The sequence below is a fragment of the Cherax quadricarinatus genome, chromosome 49 (genome assembly GCF_038502225.1).
Source record: "Cherax quadricarinatus isolate ZL_2023a chromosome 49, ASM3850222v1, whole genome shotgun sequence".
NCBI classification, from domain to species: domain Eukaryota; kingdom Metazoa; phylum Arthropoda; class Malacostraca; order Decapoda; family Parastacidae; genus Cherax; species Cherax quadricarinatus.
The window spans coordinates 16384712-16409079 of NC_091340.1; the positions used below are offsets into that span (position 1 = coordinate 16384712).

Consider the following 24368-nt stretch of genomic DNA (forward strand, 5'->3'; position numbering starts at 1 on the left):
TAACAGAGATATGTGCACATGGAAAATGTAAACAAACCGGGAGGGGGTGTGCCGTATTTGAAAGAATGCTCGCCGTATAGCAAATTTTGGTCAATATTTGAAACTGCCATATTAGTGGAATGCCATAAGACTGAACTAGCGAAACACCATAAAGCGAAGCATTGTAAAGCAGGGCCTGCCTGTAATACTGTTTGCAAACAGTATTACAGGCAAAAAATTTTTTCCAAAAAAATAAACTCATAGAACACTACCTGTTGATGTTATGGAAAAGTCTGAAATACACCTGGAGAGGTAATAATAAACCTTGATAAGTCACAGGCATCCTGTCCCTATCAGTCCACAAATGATAGCTGATAAAAATACACATGTAAATCAAGTAGCACACAACTATTTGGCCAAGGTTTTACATGAAGTTAGTGATAGTAAGGTCTGCTTTTATTTTGATTTTAAGGACTTCTTCCTCGCTTGTAATACATTACATTAACGTACTACTTTCATTTAGCCTTGAAAGCCTCTTAACAATACATTTAAAATATTTATAGCACCTTAAATACATACATATAAAGTGGAACCTCAAATATCGAACTTTCTTCGGTCCAGAAGGCTGTTCGAGTGCCTTTACCGAATGAATTTATTCCCATCAGGAATAATGTAAATTAGATTAGTTCATTTCAGACCCTCAAAAATACACTTATAAAAGCACTTACAAAAATACACTTACATAATTGGTAGTGTTGGGAGCAGTTCGATTTTTGAGGTTCCACTGTACCTTAAAATCAGCTTATTAAGAGTTATAGTCATGAGCCTCTGGAAACACTTCTGATATATTATTATGTAATCAAGGGTCATTAATATGACTGATCAACATTACTAGCACTAAACTTGCATAATAAAGAAGCATATATTAAAAGTGGTTAAGAGTCATACTTGGAACAGCTGATCTATATCAGGGGGTACAGCCTTCTCTACCAGAACAGAGAGGAACTGTTCTTTCTGTTGGTCTTCCCAGTTAGTAAACCAACTCAAGACACAGTGCAGCTCTTGCTCCTCCCCACTCAAGGACATCTATACTGCAAGTGACTGAAATATACAGTACAGTGTTAAATTATTTCTACACCAATGCAATTTTATAAATGTTTGTGAATTTCAAACCAGTAATATAAAATTTCAAGTAAAGTGATAATTGTCTCAACAAAACTAAAGGAAAAATCTATGTCTTAAGCTTAAGAGAATTTCTGTGATTGACAAATTTCTGCTAAAAAATATGAACCAGCCGAACCTACAGGTATTCCAAATAGTAATTTGTATCAAATAATGAAATGACTATGATAATATTAATAAATATTCATAAAGAATTTTAATTTAATTTGAATTACAATCCTGCAGCATGTTAGGTAAAAGGACATAAGTGTAACTAATGTGACATTTTATTGTGGTGTTTCGCTCTCTGGGAGTTTTATCAAGCTGTTACAAACAATACATGGACACAGGGGTATATATAGGCTTAGAGTGAGGTGTAATACTAGTGATAGTAGTAATAGTAGAAATACAATATAGTAGAACAATCAACTTGCACTTTCAACACCATCATAAATGAACTATTCTGTCTGAACAACATGCCTGCCTGCCTTCAATTTCCCGAACCCCACACCTTCCGCTGATATTCTCAAGATCCTTCCCAATGTCGTGAACTTTACTGCACCTGCAGATCTGTCTCCTGCCCAAGCAACTGTTCCTGAATCTTTTACAACCACCTCCACCACTGACAATGTTGTTTATTCTGCCTCAACTACTGCCTCCCACATCTCCCAACCTGTTGATACACCACCAATACACCTCTCCACTGTTTCTGCTGACCCACTGTCACCTGCCAGCTCCATTGAAGACTCACCCACCAAATCCACATCTGAAGAAGTTATTGATGACTCCAATACACCCTCATGGGTAAACCTTTACTTCTACACGTCTCCAAGTAACACTGACACCAGGACCTGCACTGAGCTCTACAAAGCCCTAGGTGCTGGAACCATCAAGTTTGCCTGCAAGCCACCTCTTCACTTCGCACCCAAGTTCTGGAAATCCTCAAGCCCCTACATTTCACCTTTAGAAACAAGACAAAACTTTACCACTCCTCTAGGAGCAACTTCAAGAAATTTGAAAATGGCTCCTCTACAAACCTGCCACCTTAATCACATCAAATAACACTACCAGTATGCTGCCCTCTGATGTTCCTACCTGCTTGTCCTGTCCTGCGACCTAACCTGCTGCCAGCTTCTCAAGACTGAAGACCTCCAACCTCCACAAGACCGTTGCAACAGACCCTGCTCCTCCTGATTCTCCAGTCTGCCCCACAAGCGCCTACCTGCTGAGTTAAGCCCTGGCACTTTCTCTACGACTGTAGACACTCCTCTCCAATGCTATTCTTCGCCTGTCCCATCTTCCCAGCTCACCCCACATGTGGTTTTACCTAAACTCTCTTGATCTTGATCTTGTTGGATATTTGTAGCTCTGTTTCCAAACGTCATGTAGTAAGTTTTGTCAATATTAGTCATCCATGTAGAAATTTTTAGGAGCTCATCAGTGACAATGTTGTTGAGAAAAGTCAGATTTGAGTAGATGACAAAAGTTATTGTCAGCAAACAGAACAGATTTAAGGAGACTACATGCACTGGGGAGATTACTGATGTATATGTGGACGAGGAAGGGGCCAAGAACACTGCCCAGAGGCACTCCTGTATTAACAGGCCGAGTTGACGAGGTTACACCATCGATGGAGACATACTGGTGTCTGTTACTGAACTAAGATAATGATTCAGTTTAAGATGCAGGATGTTATGATCCACTGTACTAAAAGTTTTCCACACATCTATGAAGAGGCACATAGTATGCACAGCATTTTAAGAAAACTAAGACTATGACTATTTAATACTTAAAAACTACACAGTTATGGCATTTTTTATGTATGTAGTATATGCATTTAGGCTCTAGTAAATGAATGCACCGACAAGAAAATAATGGTTAAGAAACAAACAGACTGACAAATCTGAAAAGGTTGAATGATGTTTATGAAAGTACAATGAAAACTCAGTTTGCTATTAGAGATTGTTCATTATTATGTTAATAAAAAGTTAGAAACAATTGGACTATGTAAGCACGGAACATATTTTAGCTTTAATCTGAATTCAGTATGTTGCAAATTTTTAGTTTGTTTAACCCTTTGGAAGTCGCCAGGCCCTCTCAGAGACTTGTTCTCAGGGTCGCCAAAATTTAAAAAAAAAAAAAAAAAATTATTTTTTCTTATGAAAAGATAGAGAATCTTTTCCCGATCATAATGACACCAAAAGTATGAAATTTGATGAAAAACTTACGGAATTATGCTCTCACGAAGTTAGTGGTCTTGACGATGTTTACGCATCAGCGTAAACATCGTCAAGACCACTTTGAGCCCTATTTTTGGCCAATTCCAGTGTACTAGTCGACAAAAAAATCATAACTATTTCGCTAGAACTCCATTTTTTCTATCGAATGAGTACATGAGTACATGAGTACCACCCATTTACCGATTTCAACTATCCAATAAAGTGGTCAGAATTTAGCAATTTTGCCAATTTCACACAAATTTCAAAAGATGCCAATTTCCGAATAGGGTCCATAATAAACAAGAAAGACATTCCTGGCACTAAAATAACAAGTTCTCAGCTCATTAGTCACATCTCCAGGCCCCTCTTATATTTCTTTGGCTTTCCACTTTGAATTTTTATTCTTACAAAAAATAGAAGATTTACTGTTATGCAGACTACTGCATTAGTGTAGAAATGGTATAAATAATATCAGCGCACTTGTGAAAGAATATTAGACTCACCAGTTGATGTGTATTGGACGCTTGGCATGATTTGTTTACTTTTGAACTTTGGTAAAAATCGAACATTTCTGCTACTTTGAGCTCAATTTCAAGGTACTTTTCATTGTAAAACCAGTCAAAATCATCTCAATTTCTGTAATATGTTTTCCATTCTATAAAATGAGACCAGGAAAACTAGAATACAACAATAAACACCATACGAAAATACAGTGCAAAGTCGCCATTTTAATCCAAAAACACAAAGTTTTTTTTTTCTCATTACGCACTGTGTGCTGCAGGATTTTTTTTATACTGCACACACTGACCACATAGACCCATTCTTTTATATGTAGGCCTACCAGCTTTCTCTCACTAGATTTGAGGGCGCTAGAATTTAGGCGTAGTAGTACGTCAAAAACCCTGAGGCGTAAGCCATACTAGTACGGCTGAAACCCCCAAAGGGTTAATTATTCCACATTTTTGCCCTTTAGTGTGTTTGTTCTAGAGTGATGCTTATATATTCCATTACAATTTTCCAGGAAAAGTCTTATGTAAGCATCATCATTACAGTGTAACTGACTCAGAAAATCATAATAACACGAATGCACTGGAATGGTGTTTTACTACTTGCCTGCCATGAGTCTGAGCCCCACCCACACTGTGGTTAATTACAGTGTAATGTTTAAAGATGAGTATAGTGGACCCCCGGATATTGGCCAGTGCAGATATCGGCCAAATCGGATTCTGGCCGCTTTTTTGGCCAAAATTCTATCCCGGATTTCAGCCGGCAACTCAGAAATCAGCCGTATTGGACGCGTTCGCCCGCCATGCCACGTGCGTAAGTCAGTCTGGCCATGTCTCTCAGTAAGTGAGCAACACTCCACACATTCATCCAAACATTTCATCATAATCCATTGTTTTTTGTGGTTGTTGATTGAGTGCAACTGGGAAATAAGCCACCATGGGCCAAAAGAAAGTTCCTAGTGCCAGCCCTTTGGTAAAAAAAGTGAGAAACATGATAGAATTCAAGAAAGAAATTGTAGCAAAGTACGAAAGTGATGTGTGCTCGAACTTGCCAGGATGTATGGCAAATCCAAATCAACAACCACTTCCAACCTGGCAAAGAAAGTAGAAATCAAGGAAGCTAATGCTGCAAAAGGGGTAAATATGCTAACAAAACAAAGATCACAAACAATCAAAAATGTGGAGAAGCTATTGTTGGTGTGGATCAACGATAAACAGTTAGGGGGAGATAGTGTTGTGGAGTCGATCATTTGTGAAAAGGCAAGGCAGTTGCATGTGGATCTCGTGAATAAAATGTCTGGATTGAGTGCTGCTGTTAGTGAATTTAAAGCCAGCAAAGGCTGGTTTGACAGATTTAAGAAGCGTAGTGGCATACACAGTGTTGTAAGGCATGGCAAGGCTGCAAGTTCAGACAAACGTGCGGATGAAGAATTCATGCATGAATTCAAGGGGTGCATAGAGGTTGAAGGATTCATCCCCAACAAGTGTTCAGTTGTGACGAAACAGGACTCTTTTGGAAGAAAATGCCAAAGAGGACCTACATCATGCAGGAGGAAAAGGCACTGCCAGGATACAAGCCTATGAAGGATAGACTTACTCTTTTGCTCTGTGGTGATGCTAGTGGGAACAGGATTGCCATATGAACACAACAGCTTATGGCCAAATTTTAAAGAAAATATGGCCAAAAATGGCCACTTTGGAAAAGTACTTGGCCAAAGATATAAAATAATTGAATTGTGTGAATTAACATACCAACAATTAAGTGTGCATAAATTATGCCTATATATTCAGTTCAACTAAACTACCGTCACAGCCACAAGTCCTCAGCTTTGTTTTAACCTCGGGAACCAACTAGAATTATCCTCAACCTCCAGCGAGAGCGATGTCATTGAAGCCATCACTGACTTGGAAGAAAGTAGCAGCCATGAATCTCCAGGATGTTAACAGTGTAAAGGTGAAGGCATACATTGAATTTAAAAGGAAAGATAAACAGCAAGTGAGAAGGTTGGCCATCACTCCCAGAAATGGAACATTCTTCTTCAAAGACTTTAATTCAAAAATAAATAAAATTGTTATGGACATAATTGGTTTTGAAACTTGGGAAGAATTTGATCATACGTGCACTGTATATGAAACAAATTTTGATCTATACAAGATATTTTGGAAAGATTCTGAAGGAGACATGATTAGAATAACATCAGATAGTGACCTGGTGGAGGCTCTCAAGGAAACTTTAGAAAAGAAAAAAGAGAAACAGTTGTTGCATGTGTATGTAAAAGTTACTACACTTTAAATACTCTGTAGCCCACATTAAGATAAGATTTTGTTCGGATTTTTTACCCCGGAGGGTTAGCCACCCAGGAAACCCAAGAAAGTCTGTGTATTATCGATGATTGTCTGTCTTATTATTGGTCCTAAGTCTTGTCACCCAGCACCAAGCACTGGACAGGCACCTAAAGTCAGTACCTGACCAACCAGGCTGTGATTCGCACATCAGCTTGCATGCAGCCAGCACTAACAGCCTGGTTGATCAGACCCTGATCCACCATGAGGCCTGGTCTCAGACCGAGCCGTGGGGGCATTGACCCCCAAAACCCTCTCCAGCTAAACATATCATCAAAAATACTTTTAAACTTAAAATACTAACAGTGGAATGCAGCTGTTAAAATGACAGCACTTCCTCAAGATATTGAATACAGTGGACCCCCGCTTAACGATCACCTCCAAATGCAACCAATTATGTAAGTGTATTTATGTAAGTGCGTTTGTACGTGTATGTTTGGGGGTCTGAAATGGACTAATCTACTTCACAATATTCCTTATGGGAAAAAATTCGGTCAGTACTGGCACCTGAACATACGTCTGGAATGAAAAAAGTTCGTTAACCGGGGGTCCACTGTATCTTGTTCTTCTTTTTCTGCAGTCGAGTCATAAAGGGCTTTGCTGCTGTGCATTTGTAGCATTTTGGGAGTCCAATGAAACTTTTGGTAGTACATACAGTATTGTTATCACTTAAGAATGAACAGATTCTTGCAACTGAATCCAGCAGTTTAATTTGCATCCTGTTTCTGGGTTTAGTTTTGATAAATTAAATTCATTTATAATTAATAGAACTACAGTGGACCCCCGCATAACGATCACCTCCCAATGCAACCAATTATGTAAGTGTATTTATGTAAGTGCGTTTGTACGTGTATATTTGGAGGTCTGAAATGGACTAATCTATTTCACAATATTCCTTATGGAAACAAATTTGGTCAGTACTGGCACCTGAGCATACTTCTGGAATGAAAAAATATCGTTAACCGGGAGTCCACTGTATTGTACAACTATGATCAATTTCTTTAGTGTTAAGTAGTCAGTAAGCCATTAAATTAAGTCGGCCCATAATGCCTAGGCATAATAGAGGCTTTCTCTCTGCACTGCAACCCATTATTGTAAATTCATAACCTCAATGTACTACTTGCAAAGAAATAAATAAATTGGAATTTTTTGATTAGATGTTACATAAGAAAAAATTCATTCAACTATTGCACTACTTGCTGGCACGATAAGGCATGTTAGGGCATATTATTATTATTATTATTATAATCAAGGGGAAGCGCTAAACCCATAGGAATATACAGCATGTTAGGGCATAATTCGACAGTTCTTTAAAATTACTGTGTTTAGATACTGCTTGTCAAAATTCTAAACCTCCCTTAGGGATTCCATCTTGTTTGAAGTTTTCTTCTTCATTCCACGGAACAAGGCTAATTTTTCTGTATTGGTCTTCGAATACATCCATATCGTCTATTAGGTGGAAAAATGGCAGATCAGAAAATTTTCCCTTTTCTGTCTGGCTTAGAATAACAGTAGAATTTAAAAGTGACAGACCTTTAAATACTTCAGGTGACTCAGGGAGGCTCTTGATCACTTGATTCAATGATTCTTGAAGCATGGCTTGCCACCTAAATTTCACAAACTTTATTATTTTCTTGTTCCATATTAGAAGAAGTGCTAAAGCTGATCAAGTACGTCCTAATTTCTTGGTCAAATTTAATTCCAAAGTCAACATTTTCTACTATTTTGCATGTTCCATCTTCGTTGTACAGCCTTTGATAAAGACTATCTGTGTGTGTGTGCGTAGTTCTTTGGCAATACTGTAAGGATCAGCATAGGTTTGCTGGAACAAAACGTTAAGCCTTCGAACTCTTTAACAATGGGAGTAGCAAATACAAAGTAAAAATAATTCATCCTATCTTGTAATATCTCTTTTATCAACCTTGCCTTATACCTTGTATCCTGACCTTCAGATTGTTCACAGAATGTGAAGTAGGCAATTAATTCTTCCCAATTTAGTGGTATATTATTCAACACTTTACCTCTCACTAACCACCTTGTCTTGGACAATTTCATAAATGGAAGGGCTACATCTCATCCCTGATCATCTTCAACTGCTGAATTCATCAATTTAAAAAGCCTTAAAATCTTCTCTTCTCATATTGCTATTTGAAAACCACAAAGGAATTTCAGTCAAAATGAATCCAACATTGAATGGCAGCTTTGAAAATGCATGCTGTATACAAAGTGCCAGAGTGGCAAATGCACTTCATTTGAATACAGTTTGGATTTTCATTTCTAATCCTAGTCCACAGGGAATTGTTACTTCCAACCACAGCAGCAGCAGCAGCACCACCATCACTAGCAAACCCAATACAGTTCTTAAGAGTTTGATTATATGAAGTTAATACTTCTGAAGTTTTATTAAATAAAACCTCCACTGTTGTCTCTACAACAGGTATAAGACCCAAAAAATGCTGAGTGAATTTTATTTGTTTCATTGCAAAAAAAAATCAAACAACTATGCACAAATGCTTTTGTATTGCAATACCTGTAGATTCATCTACTGGTAATATATGTACACACTTTGGTGGAATGATGATGTAAAGAGAGTAGTAAGGGAGAAAAAGTTAGCATATGAGAAGTTTTTACAAAGTAGAAGTGATGCAAGGAGGGAAGAGTATATGGAGAAAAAGAGAGAAGTTAAGAGAGTGGTGAAGCAATGTAAAAAGAGAGCAAATGAGAGAGTGGGTGAGATGTTATCAACAAATTTTGTTGAAAATAAGAAAAAGTTTTGGAGTGAGATTAACAAGTTAAGAAAGCCTAGAGAACAAATGGATTTGTCAGTTAAAAATAGGAGAGGAGAGTTATTAAATGGAGAGTTAGAGGTATTGGGAAGATGGAAGGAATATTTTGAGGAATTGTTAAATGTTGATGAAGATAGGGAAGCTGTGATTTTGTGTATAGGGCAAGGAGGAATAACATCTTGTAGGAGTGAGGAAGAGCCAGTTGTGAGTGTGGGGGAAGTTCGTGAGGCAGTAGGTAAAATGAAAGGGGGTAAGGCAGCCGGGATTGATGGGATAAAGATAGAAATGTTAAAAGCAGGTGGGGATATAGTTTTGGAGTGGTTGGTGCAATTATTTAATAAATGTATGGAAGAGGGTAAGGTACCTAGGGATTGGCAGAGAGCATGCATAGTTCCTTTGTATAAAGGCAAAGGGGATAAAAGAGAGTGCAAAAATTATAGGGGGATAAGTCTGTTGAGTGTACCTGGTAAAGTGTATGGTAGAGTTATAATTGAAAGAATTAAGAGTAAGACGGAGAATAGGATAGCAGATGAACAAGGAGGCTTTAGGAAAGGTAGGGGGTGTGTGGACCAGGTGTTTACAGTGAAACATATAAGTGAACAGTATTTAGATAAGGCTAAAGAGGTCTTTGTGGCATTTATGGATTTGGAAAAGGCGTATGACAGGGTGGATAGGGGGGCAATGTGGCAGATGTTGCAAGTGTATGGTGTAGGAGGTAGGTTACTGAAAGCAGTGAAGAGTTTTTACGAGGATAGTGAGGCTCAAGTTAGAGTATGTAGGAAAGAGGGAAATTTTTTCCCAGTAAAAGTAGGTCTTAGACAAGGATGTGTGATGTCACCGTGGTTGTTTAATATATTTATAGATGGGGTTGTAAGAGAAGTAAATGCGAGGGTCTTGGCAAGAGGCGTGGAGTTAAAAGATAAAGAATCACACACAAAGTGGGAGTTGTCACAGCTGCTCTTTGCTGATGACACTGTGCTCTTGGGAGATTCTGAAGAGAAGTTGCAGAGATTGGTGGATGAATTTGGTAGGGTGTGCAAAAGAAGAAAATTAAAGGTGAATACAGGAAAGAGTAAGGTTATGAGGATAACAAAAAGATTAGGTGATGAAAGATTGAATATCAGATTGGAGGGAGAGAGTATGGAGGAGGTGAACGTATTCAGATATTTGGGAGTGGACGTGTCAGCGGATGGGTCTATGAAAGATGAGGTGAATCATAGAATTGATGAGGGAAAAAGAGTGAGTGGTGCACTTAGGAGTCTGTGGAGACAAAGAACTTTGTCCTTGGAGGCAAAGAGGGGAATGTATGAGAGTATAGTTTTACCAACGCTCTTATATGGGTGTGAAGCGTGGGTGATGAATGTTGCAGCGAGGAGAAGGCTGGAGGCAGTGGAGATGTCATGTCTGAGGGCAATGTGTGGTGTGAATATAATGCAGAGAATTCGTAGTTTGGAAGTTAGGAGGAGGTGCGGGATTACCAAAACTGTTGTCCAGAGGGCTGAGGAAGGGTTGTTGAGGTGGTTCGGACATGTAGAGAGAATGGAGCGAAACAGAATGACTTCAAGAGTGTATCAGTCTGTAGTGGAAGGAAGGCGGGGTAGGGGTCGGCCTAGGAAGGGTTGGAGGGAGGGGGTAAAGGAGGTTTTGTGTGCGAGGGGCTTGGACTTCCAGCAGGCATGCGTGAGCGTGTTTGATAGGAGTGAATGGAGACAAATGGTTTTTAATACTTGACGTGCTGTTGGAGTGTGAGCAAAGTAACATTTATGAAGGGATTCAGGGAAACCGGCAGGCCGGACTTGAGTCCTGGAGATGGGAAGTACAGTGCCTGCACTCTGAAGGAGGGGTGTTAATGTTGCAGTTTAAAAACTGTAGTGTAAAGCACCCTTCTGGCAAGACAGTGATGGAGTGAATGATGGTGAAAGTTTTTCTTTTTCGGGCCACCCTGCCTTGGTGGGAATCGGCCGGTGTGATAATAAAAAAAAAAAAAAAAAAAAATAATACTTTTTACCTTCTAAATCATGCTTCAGTTGCTCTTTCCATGAAGCAGCAACAGCAATTACATTTTCTATAATTGCAATACATTTGGTTCTGTGCAGTTTAATGTCACCAGGAACACTATTTTTGCCATGCTTCTTAACTACTTCACTGATATGATCTACAGCACGTATTGAGGAATGACATGGAAGGCAAGGCTAAGTTCTATTTCTGCTTGTTTTTCCTGGTCATTCATGGATGATTTGAAAACTTTATCTAGAGTTGTTTGTGATATACTGGGAGATTTATCTTGGTGTTTCTGCGATTTTTTCATGAACAGAGATGTTATAAAGTTTTGGCAGCACATTAGTTTTACAATACATGCAATATGCATTTTGCCCATCATCAGAAGGTTTCAGCCACAAATATTTTACTTCCCACTCTTTTTTTGTTTTCTTCCACCTCTATTATCACTTATACTTAGGCATTTTAAATGGCTTAAAAAAAACAAAATGGGTAAAGTTTATGCAAAATATTCCAGCATCAAAGCTAATGAGATAGAATTATTACCAAAGAGCACCAAATGTCTGATATCACGCAACGGAACAACACTTGCAACACAAAGATTATGCTGTAACTAAGTAGAGATGACAAAACCTACTATATTATGTTCGGTAGCAGAGCAGGAGTTACGCAAATTAACATTAAGATCGACAACACTCTAATTACCAGACATAATGAGGGCAAATTCCTAGGCCTATACCTCGACAACAACCTGAACTTCAGCACCCATATCCAACACATAACCAAAAAAGTATCCAAAACGGTTGGGATCCTCTCCAAGATACGACACTACATGCCGCAGACTGCCCTTCTCACACTATACCATTCACTTATATATCCATACCTCACCTATGCTATTTGTGCTTGGGGATCAACTGCAGCAACACACCTAAAGCCAATAATAACCCAACAAAAAGCTGCAGTAAGAATAATCACTAAATCCCATCCATGGTAACACACCCTCCCACTCTTCATAGATCTAAACTTACTCCCTGTTCAGTACATCCACACTTACTACTGTGCAATCTACATCTACAGGACCTTAAATTCCAATATTAACCTTGACCTAAAACACTTTCTTGATAGTTGTGACAGAACCCACAGGCATAACACCCAACACAAACATCTCTATGACATTCCCTGCGTCCGACTAAACCTTTACAAAAATTCAATGTATGTCAAAGGCCCTAAAATCTGGAACACCCTACCTGAAAACTCTAGAACTGCAGACACATTCATCACCTTCAGAACTACCATTAGAAAACATCTCCCTGATACACCCCGTCAACTAACTACACGAATACCACCTGGTGGTTCACACTTACACTCACTCACCCATTTGACCATAAACAGAAATATTAATCTCAATCTCAAAATAATGAATCCTAACTAGTCATAAGTTGGCCTGTGATACTCCAATACTGAAACTATGTACTGTGCCAAAACAAAAGCATTCACATTGCTAAACTCACAAACTAGTATTTAGTCACTTAGCCATAATACCAACTTACCTCATAATTTGTAATATTTTAAATTTAAGAATTAAACTAAGTCTGCCCAAAATGCCTAGCCATGCTAGGTGTTCTAGTGGTACACTATGTAATTATTATTTTACTACATGTAAACCACACAATAACCAAATTCTGTAAACTCAGCATTGTAATCCTTATAGAGAATAAACTTTGAAAACAGACATGGACCCAAGCCAGTATGGCTGTTGCGTACGCATTTTATGAGTACAAAATGAAGCTGCAGCGTGTTTGGTGGTATTTATCAACAGAACTGGATCAAGTTTATAGCAACCATAGCGAGCGAGAGCTTTGTGTACTTGTTTTATACAAGTACAGAACAAAGCTCGAGCATGCTTGGTGTTACTGAGGGAGTCATAGTAACAAACTATAAGCCAGCTACCAAAGGCTCATTATGACATCATCGAACAAACATTTTCAATAACAGTCAATTTGCATCAAGCAGTGTCACCGTCAACCAAACGCTGTGTAAAGGGGTACCAACAGCTAGCCTTACAATGCAATAACAATATTCAACTAAATAAATAATGTACATGTATATGATTTGAAATACAGGTACCATCTGACTTACGACCGAGCTTGGTTCCAGCCAACCGGTTGTAAGTCAAAATGGATGTAAGTCGAACCTTACTGCTGAATATCAACGTCACATTTTTGTAGTGACTTTATTTTATCGTTTTATTTTGGTATTTCATTTTTTACTTTACGTTTTATGCTGTTAGTACTGTATTTTATACTGTAAGGTTTAGGATAAACACTGTGTACAACACAAACACTTGTTTACTGCCCAGAAATTTGGCATACAAAACACGGTCGTAAGTCGAGAGGTCGTATGTCGAGCAGGTTGTAAGTCAGATGGTAGGTGTACAGTACGTATTTGTAAAAATAGCCAAAATAGTGGCCACATTTGCATAAATGGCCAAACTTATTTTTCATGGCCACAGAGTTCAAAAAATGGCCAAATTTCAAAATTTGGCCATGCAATGGCCAATCTGGCAACCCTGGCAACCCATAATGCCTAGGCATAATAGAGGCTCTCTTTGCATTGCAACCCACTATTGTAAATATAAAATCTCAATGTACTGTTTGCAAAGGCATTAAATAAATAAATAAATAAAATAAATAAATAAATAAATAAATACTGGTGTATCACTCTGAAAACCCCGAGTATTAAAAAAAAACAATGTCGTCAAGAGTAAACTGTGTGTGTTGTGGAAAGCTAATAATAAAGTATGCATCACAAGGCAAATTTTCATTGACTGAATCCATGAAGTACTTGACCCAAGTGTGAAAAAATACCTCCAGGAAAAGTAACTCTTTCAGGGTTTTGGCCGTACGTACTAGTACAACTTACGCACCAGGGTTTTTGACGTACTAGTATGCCTAAATTCTAGCGCCCTCAAATCTAGTGAGAGAAAGCTGGTAGGCCTACATATGAAAGAATGGGTCTATGTGATCAGTGTGCGCGGTATAAAAAAACATCCTGCAGCACACAGTGCGTAATGAGAAAAAAAAACTTTGACCGTGTTTTTGGATTAAAACAGCGACTTTGCACTGTATTTTCGTATGGTATTTATTGTTGTATTCTAGTTTTCCTGGTCTCATTTTATAGAATGGAAGACATATTACAGAAATTTATATAATTTTGACTGGTTTTACAAAGAAAACTACCTTGAAATTGTGCTCAAAGTAGCAGAAATGTTCGATTTTTACCACCAAAGTTCAAAAGTAAACAAATCATGCTATGTGTCCAATACACGTCAACTGGTGAGTATAATATTCTTTCACAAGTGCACTGATATTATTTATACCATTTCTAAACCAATGCAGTAGTCTGCATAACAGTAAATCTTTATTTTTTTGTGAGAATAAAAATTCAAAGTGGAAAGCAAAAGAATGTAAGAGGGGCATTGGGACGTGACTAATGAACAGAGAAAATGTTATTTTAGTGCCAGGAATGTCTTTCTTGTTTATTCTGAACCCTATTCGGAAATTGGCATCTTTTGAAATTTGTGTGAAATTGGCAAAATTGCTAAATTCTGACCACTGTATTGGATAATTAAAATCGGTAAATGGGTGGTTTCTTGTACTCATTCGATAGAAAAAAATGGAGTTCTAGCGAAATACTGTAGTTATGATTTTTGTCGACAAATACACTGGAACTGGCCGAAAATAGGGCTCAAAGTGGGCAAAATCGCTGTGTAAACATCGTTGAGACCACTAACTTTGCGAGAGCATAATTCCGTAAGTTTTCCATCAAATTTCATACTTTTGGTGTCATTATGATCGGGAAAAGATTCTCTATCTTTTCATAAGAAAAAATTTTTTTTTTTTTTTGAAATTTGGCCGACCTTGAGAACTGAGAGAAGTCTCTGAGAGGGTCTGTCGACCCTGAAAGGGTTAATTGCCACTCAAGTGCCTCCTGGTACTGAACAATGCTCCTGCTCATCCTCCAAACTTGGTAGACCAATTGTCTATGGAGATAAGTTTTATAACAGTGAAGTTCTTGCCTCCTAACACCACTCTCATCCAGCCCATGGTCCAGCAGGTCATTTCTAACTTCAAAAAACTCTACACGAAAGCAATGTTTCAAAGGTGCTTTGAAGTGACCTCAGACACTGAATTGACCCTGAGAGAGTTATGGAGGAATCACTTCAATATCCTCCACTGCATAAACCTTATAGGTAAGGCTTGGCAGGGAGTGACTTCCAGAACTTCGAACTCTGCTTGGAGAAAACTGTGTGTATCTTTCTTTTTTTTTTTTTTTTTTTGTGTCTTTTTTTTTTTTTTTTTGTGTGTGTGTGTGTGTCTTTCTTTTTTGTTTTTGTGTGTGTGTGTTTGGGTGTCTTTTTTTTTTTTTTTTTTTTTTGTGCCAGAATGTGTCCTCGACAAGGATTTTGAAGGGTTTGAGGCTGACCCTGACCCTGTTGACCCTCTGCCTGTTGTGGAATCTATTGTCTTTGGGGAAGTCCATGGGGTTGGAGGTGAGTGGCGAGGATGTGGAAGAGCTGGTGGAGGACCACAGGGAAGAGCTGCAAGACCTTCATCTGCAACAGCAACAGACCACAGCTGAGGAAATTGGTTCAGAGGAGGAGGAAAAGAAAGGGAAGAAGGTGCCTTCTTCAGCAATTAAGGACATTTGTGCAAGGTGGAATGAGTTGCAAAGTTTTGTTGAGAAATATCACCCTGACCAAGTTGAAACAAGCCATATCTGCAAGATTTTCAGTGACAAAAATTTGTCCCACTTCAGGCAGATCTTAAAGAGACACCAGAAACAGACCTCTCTGGACAGTTTTTTGTGTGACAGAGGTGCAGTCACTCTCAATCTGGTCCTAGTGCCAGTAAAAAACAAAGAAGGGAAGTAACCCTGGATAGGGATTTGATACCTGAAGTCCTTATGGAGGGGGATTCCCCTTCCAAATAATAATCAGTCCTCCCTCTCTCCTTCTCCCCCTCTGTCTTCCATATGTCAACAAGAATCTCAATAAAGGTAAATGTGATGTTAAATGTTCATTTATCCATTTCATTAGTCATTTTAATTAGTTCTCATTGTTTTGTGTATGTAAAACTATAGTTAATCTTTTTTTAAAATAATTTAATTTTTGTTAATATTTTTGGGTGTCTGGAACGGATTAATTGTATTTACATTAATTCTTATGGGAAATATTACTTCGGTTTTTTGGCCTTTTTGGATTCAGGCCAACCTTCTGGAATGGATTACGGCTGAAATCCAGGGTTACACTGTAATAAACAAACAAACAAAAACAAATTTTATTTCTTTGAAAGATTACATTGAGAATATGAAATTAAAATAATGAGTTGCAGTGCAAAGAGAGCCACTATCATGCCTAGGCATTATGGGCAGGCTTAACCCTTTGAGGGTCGACAGGCCCTCTCCGAGACTCGTTCTCAGGGTCGGCCAAATTTAAAAAAAAAAAAAAAAAAATCTCATGAAAAGATAGAGAATCTTTTCCCGATCATAATGACACCAAAAATATGAAATTTCATGGAAAACTTATGGAATTATTCTCTCGCGAAGTTAGCGGTCTCGGCGATGTTTACGGATCGGCGATTTTGCCCACTTTGAGCCCCATTTTCGGCCAGTTCCACTGTACTAGTCGACAAAAAACATGAATATTTCGCTAGAACTCCATTTTTTCTATTGAATGAGTGCAAGAAACCACCCATTTACCAATTTCAACTATCCAGTACAGTGGTCAGAATTTAGCAATTTTGCCAATTTCACACAAATTTCAAAAGATGCCAATTTCTGAATAGGGTCCAGAACAAACAAGAAATACATTCCTGGCACTAAAATGACATTTCCTCTGTTCATTAGTCACGTCTCAAGGCCCCTCTTACATTCTTTTGCTTTCCACTATGAATTTTTATTCTCACAAAAAATAGAAGATTTACTGTTATGCAGACTACTGCATTAGTGTAAAAAATGGTATGAATCATATTGGCGCACTTGCAAAAGAATATTAGACTCACCAGTTGATGTGTATTGGATGCTTGGCATGATTTGTTTACTTTTGAACTTTGGTAAAAATCGAACATTTCTGCTACTTTGAGCTCAATTTCAAGGTACTTTTCATTGTAAAACCAGTCAAAATCATCTCAATTTCTATGATATGCCTTCCATTCTATAAAATGAGACCAAGAAAACTAGAACACAACAATAAATACCATACGAAAATACAGTGCAAAGTCGCTGTTTTATTCCAAAAAAACGGTCAAAGTTTTTTTTTTCTCATTATGCACTGTGTGCTGCAGGATTTTTTTTATACTGTGCACACTGACCACATAGACCCATTCTTTCATATGGAGGCCTACCAGCTTTCTCTCACTAGCGTACTAGTACGTCAAAAACCCTGGGTCGTAAGCCGTACTAGTACGTCCGAAACCCTCAAAGGGTTAATTTAATGGCTTACAGACTACATACTTAATACTAAATAAATTGATCATAGTTTGCTTAAGTTGTACATCAGTTTTTATTTCTAGTAGACATTAATTGTACTCAAATTACAATAGTTTCAATAATAAATATTGAAATTACATTATGGGAATATAACATTGTGAGTTGTTGAAAGTAGTTTACAGTATGAGAATCCTACAATTGGGTGTAGCAAAGCAGAACATATGAATAGCATTTATGCTGTATTTACCATGTTTAGGGACTCGCATATGGACATAGTGTGATGCTTATAGAGATTTTTTTGTTTTAAGAGCTGCCTTTTGTTGGGTGATGTCTTGTTTAAGACATTCATACCATACATTTCATAATAATCCATTGTTTTTTGTGCTTGCAACTGCTAAGTAAGTCATCATGGACCCAAGGAAAGCTAGTGCAAGCCCTTTGGTAAATAAAGTGAGTGATGGGGATGTGGAAGAGTTGGTGGAGGACCACAGGGAAGAGCTAACCACTGACGAACTGCAAGAGCTTCAACTGGAACAGCATCAGACCACAGCCGAGGAACTTGCTTCAGAGGAGGAGGAAGAGGGAGTGGATGAGGTGCCTTCTTCAGTGATTAAGGACATGTGTGGAATGTGGAATGAGTTGCAAAGTTTTGTTGAAAAGTATCACCCTGACCAAGCTGAAACAAGCTGTATCTGCAACATGTACAATGACAGTGTTGTGTCCCACTTCAGGGAAATCTTAAAGAAACGCCAGAAAAAGACCTCTCTGGATAGATATTTTGTGCGCCAGGGGTCCAGTGACTCTCAAGTTGTTCCCAGTGGCATTAAAAGAAGAAGGGAAGTAACCCCAGATAAGGACTTGCTACCTAAAGTCCTAATGGAAGGAGATTCTCCTTGCAAACAATAGTGTACACCTTCCTCCTATCACCTCCTCCCATCTTCCATCCACCCAGAAGTCTTCAGTAAAGGTAAGTGTAATGTTATTATTATTTATTTTAAATGCATGTACTTGATTTCTGATTGTTTTCATTATGTAAATCTTCATTTAATTTGAAAAAAAATATTTTATTTTAATATTTTTGGGTGTCTGGAATGGATTAATTTTATTTCCATTATTTCTTATGGGGAAAATGGTTTCGAGTTTTGTGAATTTCGACCTTCGGCGGGCTCTCTGGAACGGATTAATCACGAAACTCGGGGGTCCACTGTATCCTTCCAGTCTTACTGTGTGTTGGATGCAACACATTTCTTTATTTGAAAATGACTGTACATGCAAAATATGCAATAATATGAAGGCCCACTGAAGGCACAGCATTTTTGGCAAAACTTAGGCTAGTCCCAAAGATCTAATACATTGCATTAATAGAGATGGGATGATACCATAATTTTTATCAATATCAATACCAATACTCAATTTTAGGTCAATGCCAATAACATCAAAATTAGCTGATGCCCACCAATACCGACAGTGACATTAACAAAATTAGCCAGTACTCACCAATACTGATACCAGTGCACAATTTCAGGCTGATACCCATACCATCAAAATTTGCCAATACTGTAATTACCAATACTAATAAATTGGCACACTTCTAATTAATAGGTACTTATATAGAGATTTTTTTTTTTTTTCAACAAGTCGGCCATCTCCCACCGAGGCAAGGTGACCCAAAAAAGAAAGAAAATCTCCAAAAAGAAAATACTTTCATCATCATTCAACACTTTCACCACACTCACACATTATCACTGCTTTTGCAGAGGTGCTCAGAATACAACAGTTTAGAAGCATATACGTATAAAGATACACAACATATCCCCCCAAACTGCCAATATCCCAAACCCCTCCTTTAAAGTGCAGGCATTGTACTTCCCATTTCCAGGACTCAAGTCCGACTATATGAAAATAAGCAGTTTCCCTGAATCCCTTCACTAAATATTACCCTGCTCACACTCCAACAGATCATCAGGTCCCAAGTATCATTCGTCTCCATTCACTCCTATCTAACACGCTCATGCATGCTTGCTGGAAGTCCAAGCCCCTTGCCCACAAAACCTCCTTTACCCCCTCTTTCCAACCCTTTCGAGGACGACCCCTACCCCTCCTTCCTTCCCCTATAGATTTATATGCTTTCCATGTCATTCTACTTTGATCCATTCTCTCTAAATGACCAAACCACCTCAACAACCCCTCTTCTGCCCTCTGACTAATGCTTTTATTAACTCCACACCTTCTCCTAATTTACACACTCCAAATTTTCTGCATAATATTTACACCACACATTGCCCTTAGACAGGACATCTCCACTGCCTCCAACCGTCTCCTCGCTGCTGCATTTACCACCCAAGCTTCACATCCATATAAGAGTGTTGGTACTACTATACTTTCATACACTCCCTTCTTTGCCTCCATAGATAACGTTTTTTGACTCCACATATACCTCAACGCACCACTCACCTTTTTTCCCTCATCAATTCTATGATTAACCTCATCCTTCATAAATCCATCCGCCGACACGTCAACTCCCAAGTTTCTGAAAACATTCACTTCTTCCATACTCCTCCTCCCCAATCTGATATCCAATTTTTCTTTATCTAAATCATTTGATACCCTCATCACCTTACTCTTTTCTATGTTCACTTTCAACTTTCTACCTTTACACACATTCTCAAACTCATCCACTAACCTCTGCAATTTTTCTTTAGAATCTCCCATAAGCACAGTATCATCAGCAAAAAGTAACTGTGTCAGTCCCCATTTTGAATTTGATTCCCCATAATTTAATCCCACCCCTCTCCCGAACACCCTAGCATTTACTTCTTTTACAACCCCATCTATAAATATATTAAACAACCATGGTGACATTACACATCCCTGTCTAAGACCTACTTTTATTCTCCCTCTCTTCTACATACCCTAACCTGAGCCTCACTATCCTCATAAAAGCTCTTTACAGCATTTAGTAACTTACCACCTATTCCATATACTTGCAACATCTGCCACATTGCTCCTCTATCCACTCTATCATATGCCTTTTCTAAATCCATAAATGCAATAAAAACTTCCCTACCTTTATCTAAATACTGTTCACATATATGCTTCAATGTAAACACTTGATCTACACATCCCCTACCCACTCTGAAGCCTCCCTGGTCATCCGCAATCCTACATTCTGTCTTGCCTCTAATTCTTTCAATTATAACCCTACCGTATACTTTTCCTGGTATACTCAGTAAACTTATTCCTCTATAATTTTTACAATCTCTTTTGTCCCCTTTCCCTTTATATAAAGGGACTATACATGCTCTCCGCCAATCCCTAGGTACCTTCCCCTCTTTCATACATTTATTAAACAAAAGTACCAACCACTCCAACACTATATCCCCCCCTGCTTTTAACATTTCTGTCATGATCCCATCAGTTCTAGCTGCTTTACCCCCTTTCATTCTACGTAATGCCTCATGTACCTCCACCACACTTACATTCTGCTCTTCTTCACTCCTAAAAGATGGTATACCTCCCTGGCCAGTGCATGAAATTACCGCCTCCCTTTCTTCCTCAACATTTAAAAGTTCCTCAAAATATTCTCGCCATCTACCTAATACCTCCCTCTTCCCATGTACTAACTCCCCTACTCTGTTTTTAAGTGACAAATCCATACTTTCCCTATAGAGATACAAGTCACAAAATAATTCATAATTTAAAAAAAATTCAAATTATAATTCTCCAGTTATATAAAGGTACCCCATGGCTCAGTTGAAAATGCAATCAGCTCACATAATGAGTGTTAGTGTTTTGATCCCTCGTACTGGTTTTAACATTGGGCGTGTTTTCTTACACCTGCTGTCCCTGTTCACCCAGCAATAAGTAGGTATCTAGGTGTTAGTCCTAAATCACTCCCTATGAAAGCAAAAGACTCAGCAGAAGATACATCCCCCCAATGAAAAGTAGGGGCGCCACGAGTACGCTAAGAAACACAATAAGTGTCAGGGGCCCAAGACTGTTCAACCATCTCCCAGCATACATAAGGGAGATTACCAATAGACTCCTGGCTGTCTTCAAGGTGGTGGTGGACAAGCACCTAAAGTCAGAATCTGACCAGCTGGGCTGTGGTTCATATGTCAGTTCATGTGCACCCAGCAGTAACAGCCTGGTTGATCAGGCCCTGATCCACTGCAAGGTCTGGTCACAGACCGGGCCACGGGGGCATTGACCCCTGAAACCCTCTCCAGGCATACTCCAGTGTACTAGTTCATGAAGAAACAATACAAACAATATACTGTAATGCAAAGATAGTGTCTACAGACATTGATATCAGGAGTTAAGAGCAAATTTAATGCATTGTAAAATTTTTTATAAAACAGTTGTTTTTGAGAGAAAGGATTGCAGCATATGATACAATATAAGGAAGTAGAGAAAAATAAAAAGGGGAAAGAAGTAATGGATGTGAACAAGTAGATTTCATTATTTGTTTGTCACAGTAATTGCTAGTGTATCATATTAAGATAAGAATGTGTTTTTTTTAACATTAGCTTTAAAGCCATTGCCAGAGATAGAAAATTTGGAATTCTAGGCCAAAGTGTTCAAGTTTTGGGGCCTTCCATATGCATCGAGTTGTACTCAGGTTAAGCTGTATATGGGGAATATCAAAGAGGTTTTTGTATCTTGTATGTAACTAAAAGTTAAATTGCACTTATGCAGGAAGAGGTTCAGAGTCATGTTTTAATTAGTACTGACTGTCCTGTATAAATAAGTTTGTCTGACTTTCTTTGGGGTTATCCTAGGTAATCTTCACATATGCTGACAGCTGAATAAATTTATTTAGGTATACACAAATACAGTTACATAGATTATCATACATAGCAGCATACGAATGACAATTTATATAACTTTTTTATGTGTACCTGTACCTGAATAAAACTTATTTACTATGAATGAATGTTTTGTATGCTGAGTTAGATTAAACTTTGCAAAAGTCGGGGCATACGTTGTCTAGCACTTCCTTGAGTAATCAGTGCAACTGATTACTAACTCCTGCATTAGACGACACACTCCACCACTTTTCAAGTCTTAACTTGCTAAATATACAAAACATCCACACTTATTATTGTACCTACTACATACACAGAATACTATACTCTAATGTAAACCCTCCTCTTGAACTCCTCCTTGATAACTATAACAGAACACACAACCATACTACAAGACACAGATCACTCTTAGATATTCCCCATGTTCATCTCTCCCTATGCAAAAATGCTATGCACGTTAAAGGCCCGAAGATCTGGAATTCACTGTCAGAACAAACTAAAGGACCCCTGTCTGCAAATCAGTTTAAGGCCCAAAATTAACCAGACAAACCACATCTAACCACTACCAGTTTCTCAGTGGCTACTCATATTGTGCTGATGAATGCTCAACCACTTACTACTTTGAAATTAGGATGTCTGTTCTTTTCACTGTTTTAAATACTAGTAGATTGTAATATAGTACATCATAATGTAAACTGTTCCATTGTAATATCAAATTTCATTGTTTTAAATAGTACTAAACTGTAATACATCACATTGTAAATTGTTTTAAATTGTTACATTGTAATACTGTAATCTTTATTAACTAATTCAATAGTGTAAAAAGTCTCTACTAGACTTATCAAAACCATGTAGCTTCACCTGATATAATATTCAATTCTCTTGCACTCACTCTAACTCATCTAATGACCATATGAACTATGTATTATTGCCTTACTATTCTTAGATTAATCTCTAAGTTTGCCCAAAATGCTCAGCATACAGAGGGGCTTTTGGCAGGTACACCCAACTATTATATTCCTCTGTACAACCATGTAATTTGTCAAAATAAAAAAAAAAAAAATAAAAAAAAATCTAAATCTAAATCTAAATCTAAATGTGCTAGCTTGCTGAGTTAATATTGCCTCTAAAGTAATTTGCTGTAGTAAATCCCCAGGCATAAATACCATAGGTAAGGTTAGGTGGCCTGGTAGCTAAAGCTCCCGCTTCACACACGGAGGGCCCGGGTTCGATTCCCGGCGGGTGGAAACATTTCGACACGTTTCCTTACACCTGTTGTCCTGTTCACCTAGCGGCAAATAGGTACCTGGGTGTTAGTCGACTGGTGTGGGTCGCATCCTGGGGGACAAGATTAAGGACCACAATGGAAATAAGTTAGACAGTCCTCGATGACGCACTGACTTTCTTGGGTTATCCTGGGTGGCTAACCCTTCGGGGTTAAAAATCCGAACGAAATCTTATCTTATCTTATCTTATCTTATAGATCAGAATGTAGATTAGTTTAGTTTATTCAGCCAGACATGTTACATGACTTAACACACAGTTGAGTTACTTAGGTGCTTCCACTTTTAAGGTTTAATAAGGACCCCAGTGGAAATAAATCACTGTCTAATTTTTTTGAGTTATCCTAGGTAATTTACACATATGTTACTATGTATGATACTTTGTGTAACTGTAATTATGTGTAACTCTACCTAAATAATCTTACTAACACTAAATGCTGAATGGCTTAGTGTTATGTAACCAAACGATGTATTATATTTGCTAATATCTCCCAAACCAACAATTTGCACAAGAAATACTAATTTATTTTGTGGTGTACATAGGTTGTATTTATTGTAAAATGTAAAATAATACCAAAGTTCTGCCAAGTAGAAGTTGTAAACTATAGCCTATCATATTTATGAAAATGCACTAAACCCATAGGGGTCATACAGAGCTCTGGGTATGGGAGGCAATAATAATAATATTTATTTCTACAAGTACATAATTTACAGACCTGATTCTTTGGATCAAGAGTCCCTACTATCAAGGCCTTGATGTTGGTCAGCAAGCACTAAATTCCTTGGATCAAGAGCC

General features: G+C 38.1%; 1 protein-coding gene across 4 annotated transcripts in view; it reads right to left on the reverse strand.

The window, feature by feature from the left end:
• LOC128697017 (uncharacterized) overlaps positions 1-24368 on the reverse strand; it is a 60523-nt gene that overhangs the window by 35681 nt on the left and 474 nt on the right. For 3 of the 4 annotated variants that reach the window (XM_070095212.1, XM_070095211.1, XM_070095214.1), the window contains exon 2: positions 928-1080. In XM_070095212.1, the coding sequence (XP_069951313.1) occupies positions 928-1065 (138 nt within the window). In that variant the 5' untranslated portion in view covers positions 1066-1080. Of the gene's footprint in view, positions 1-927; positions 1081-24288; positions 24307-24368 lie in introns of those variants that run through there. The other variant, XM_070095213.1, reaches the window with a different exon arrangement.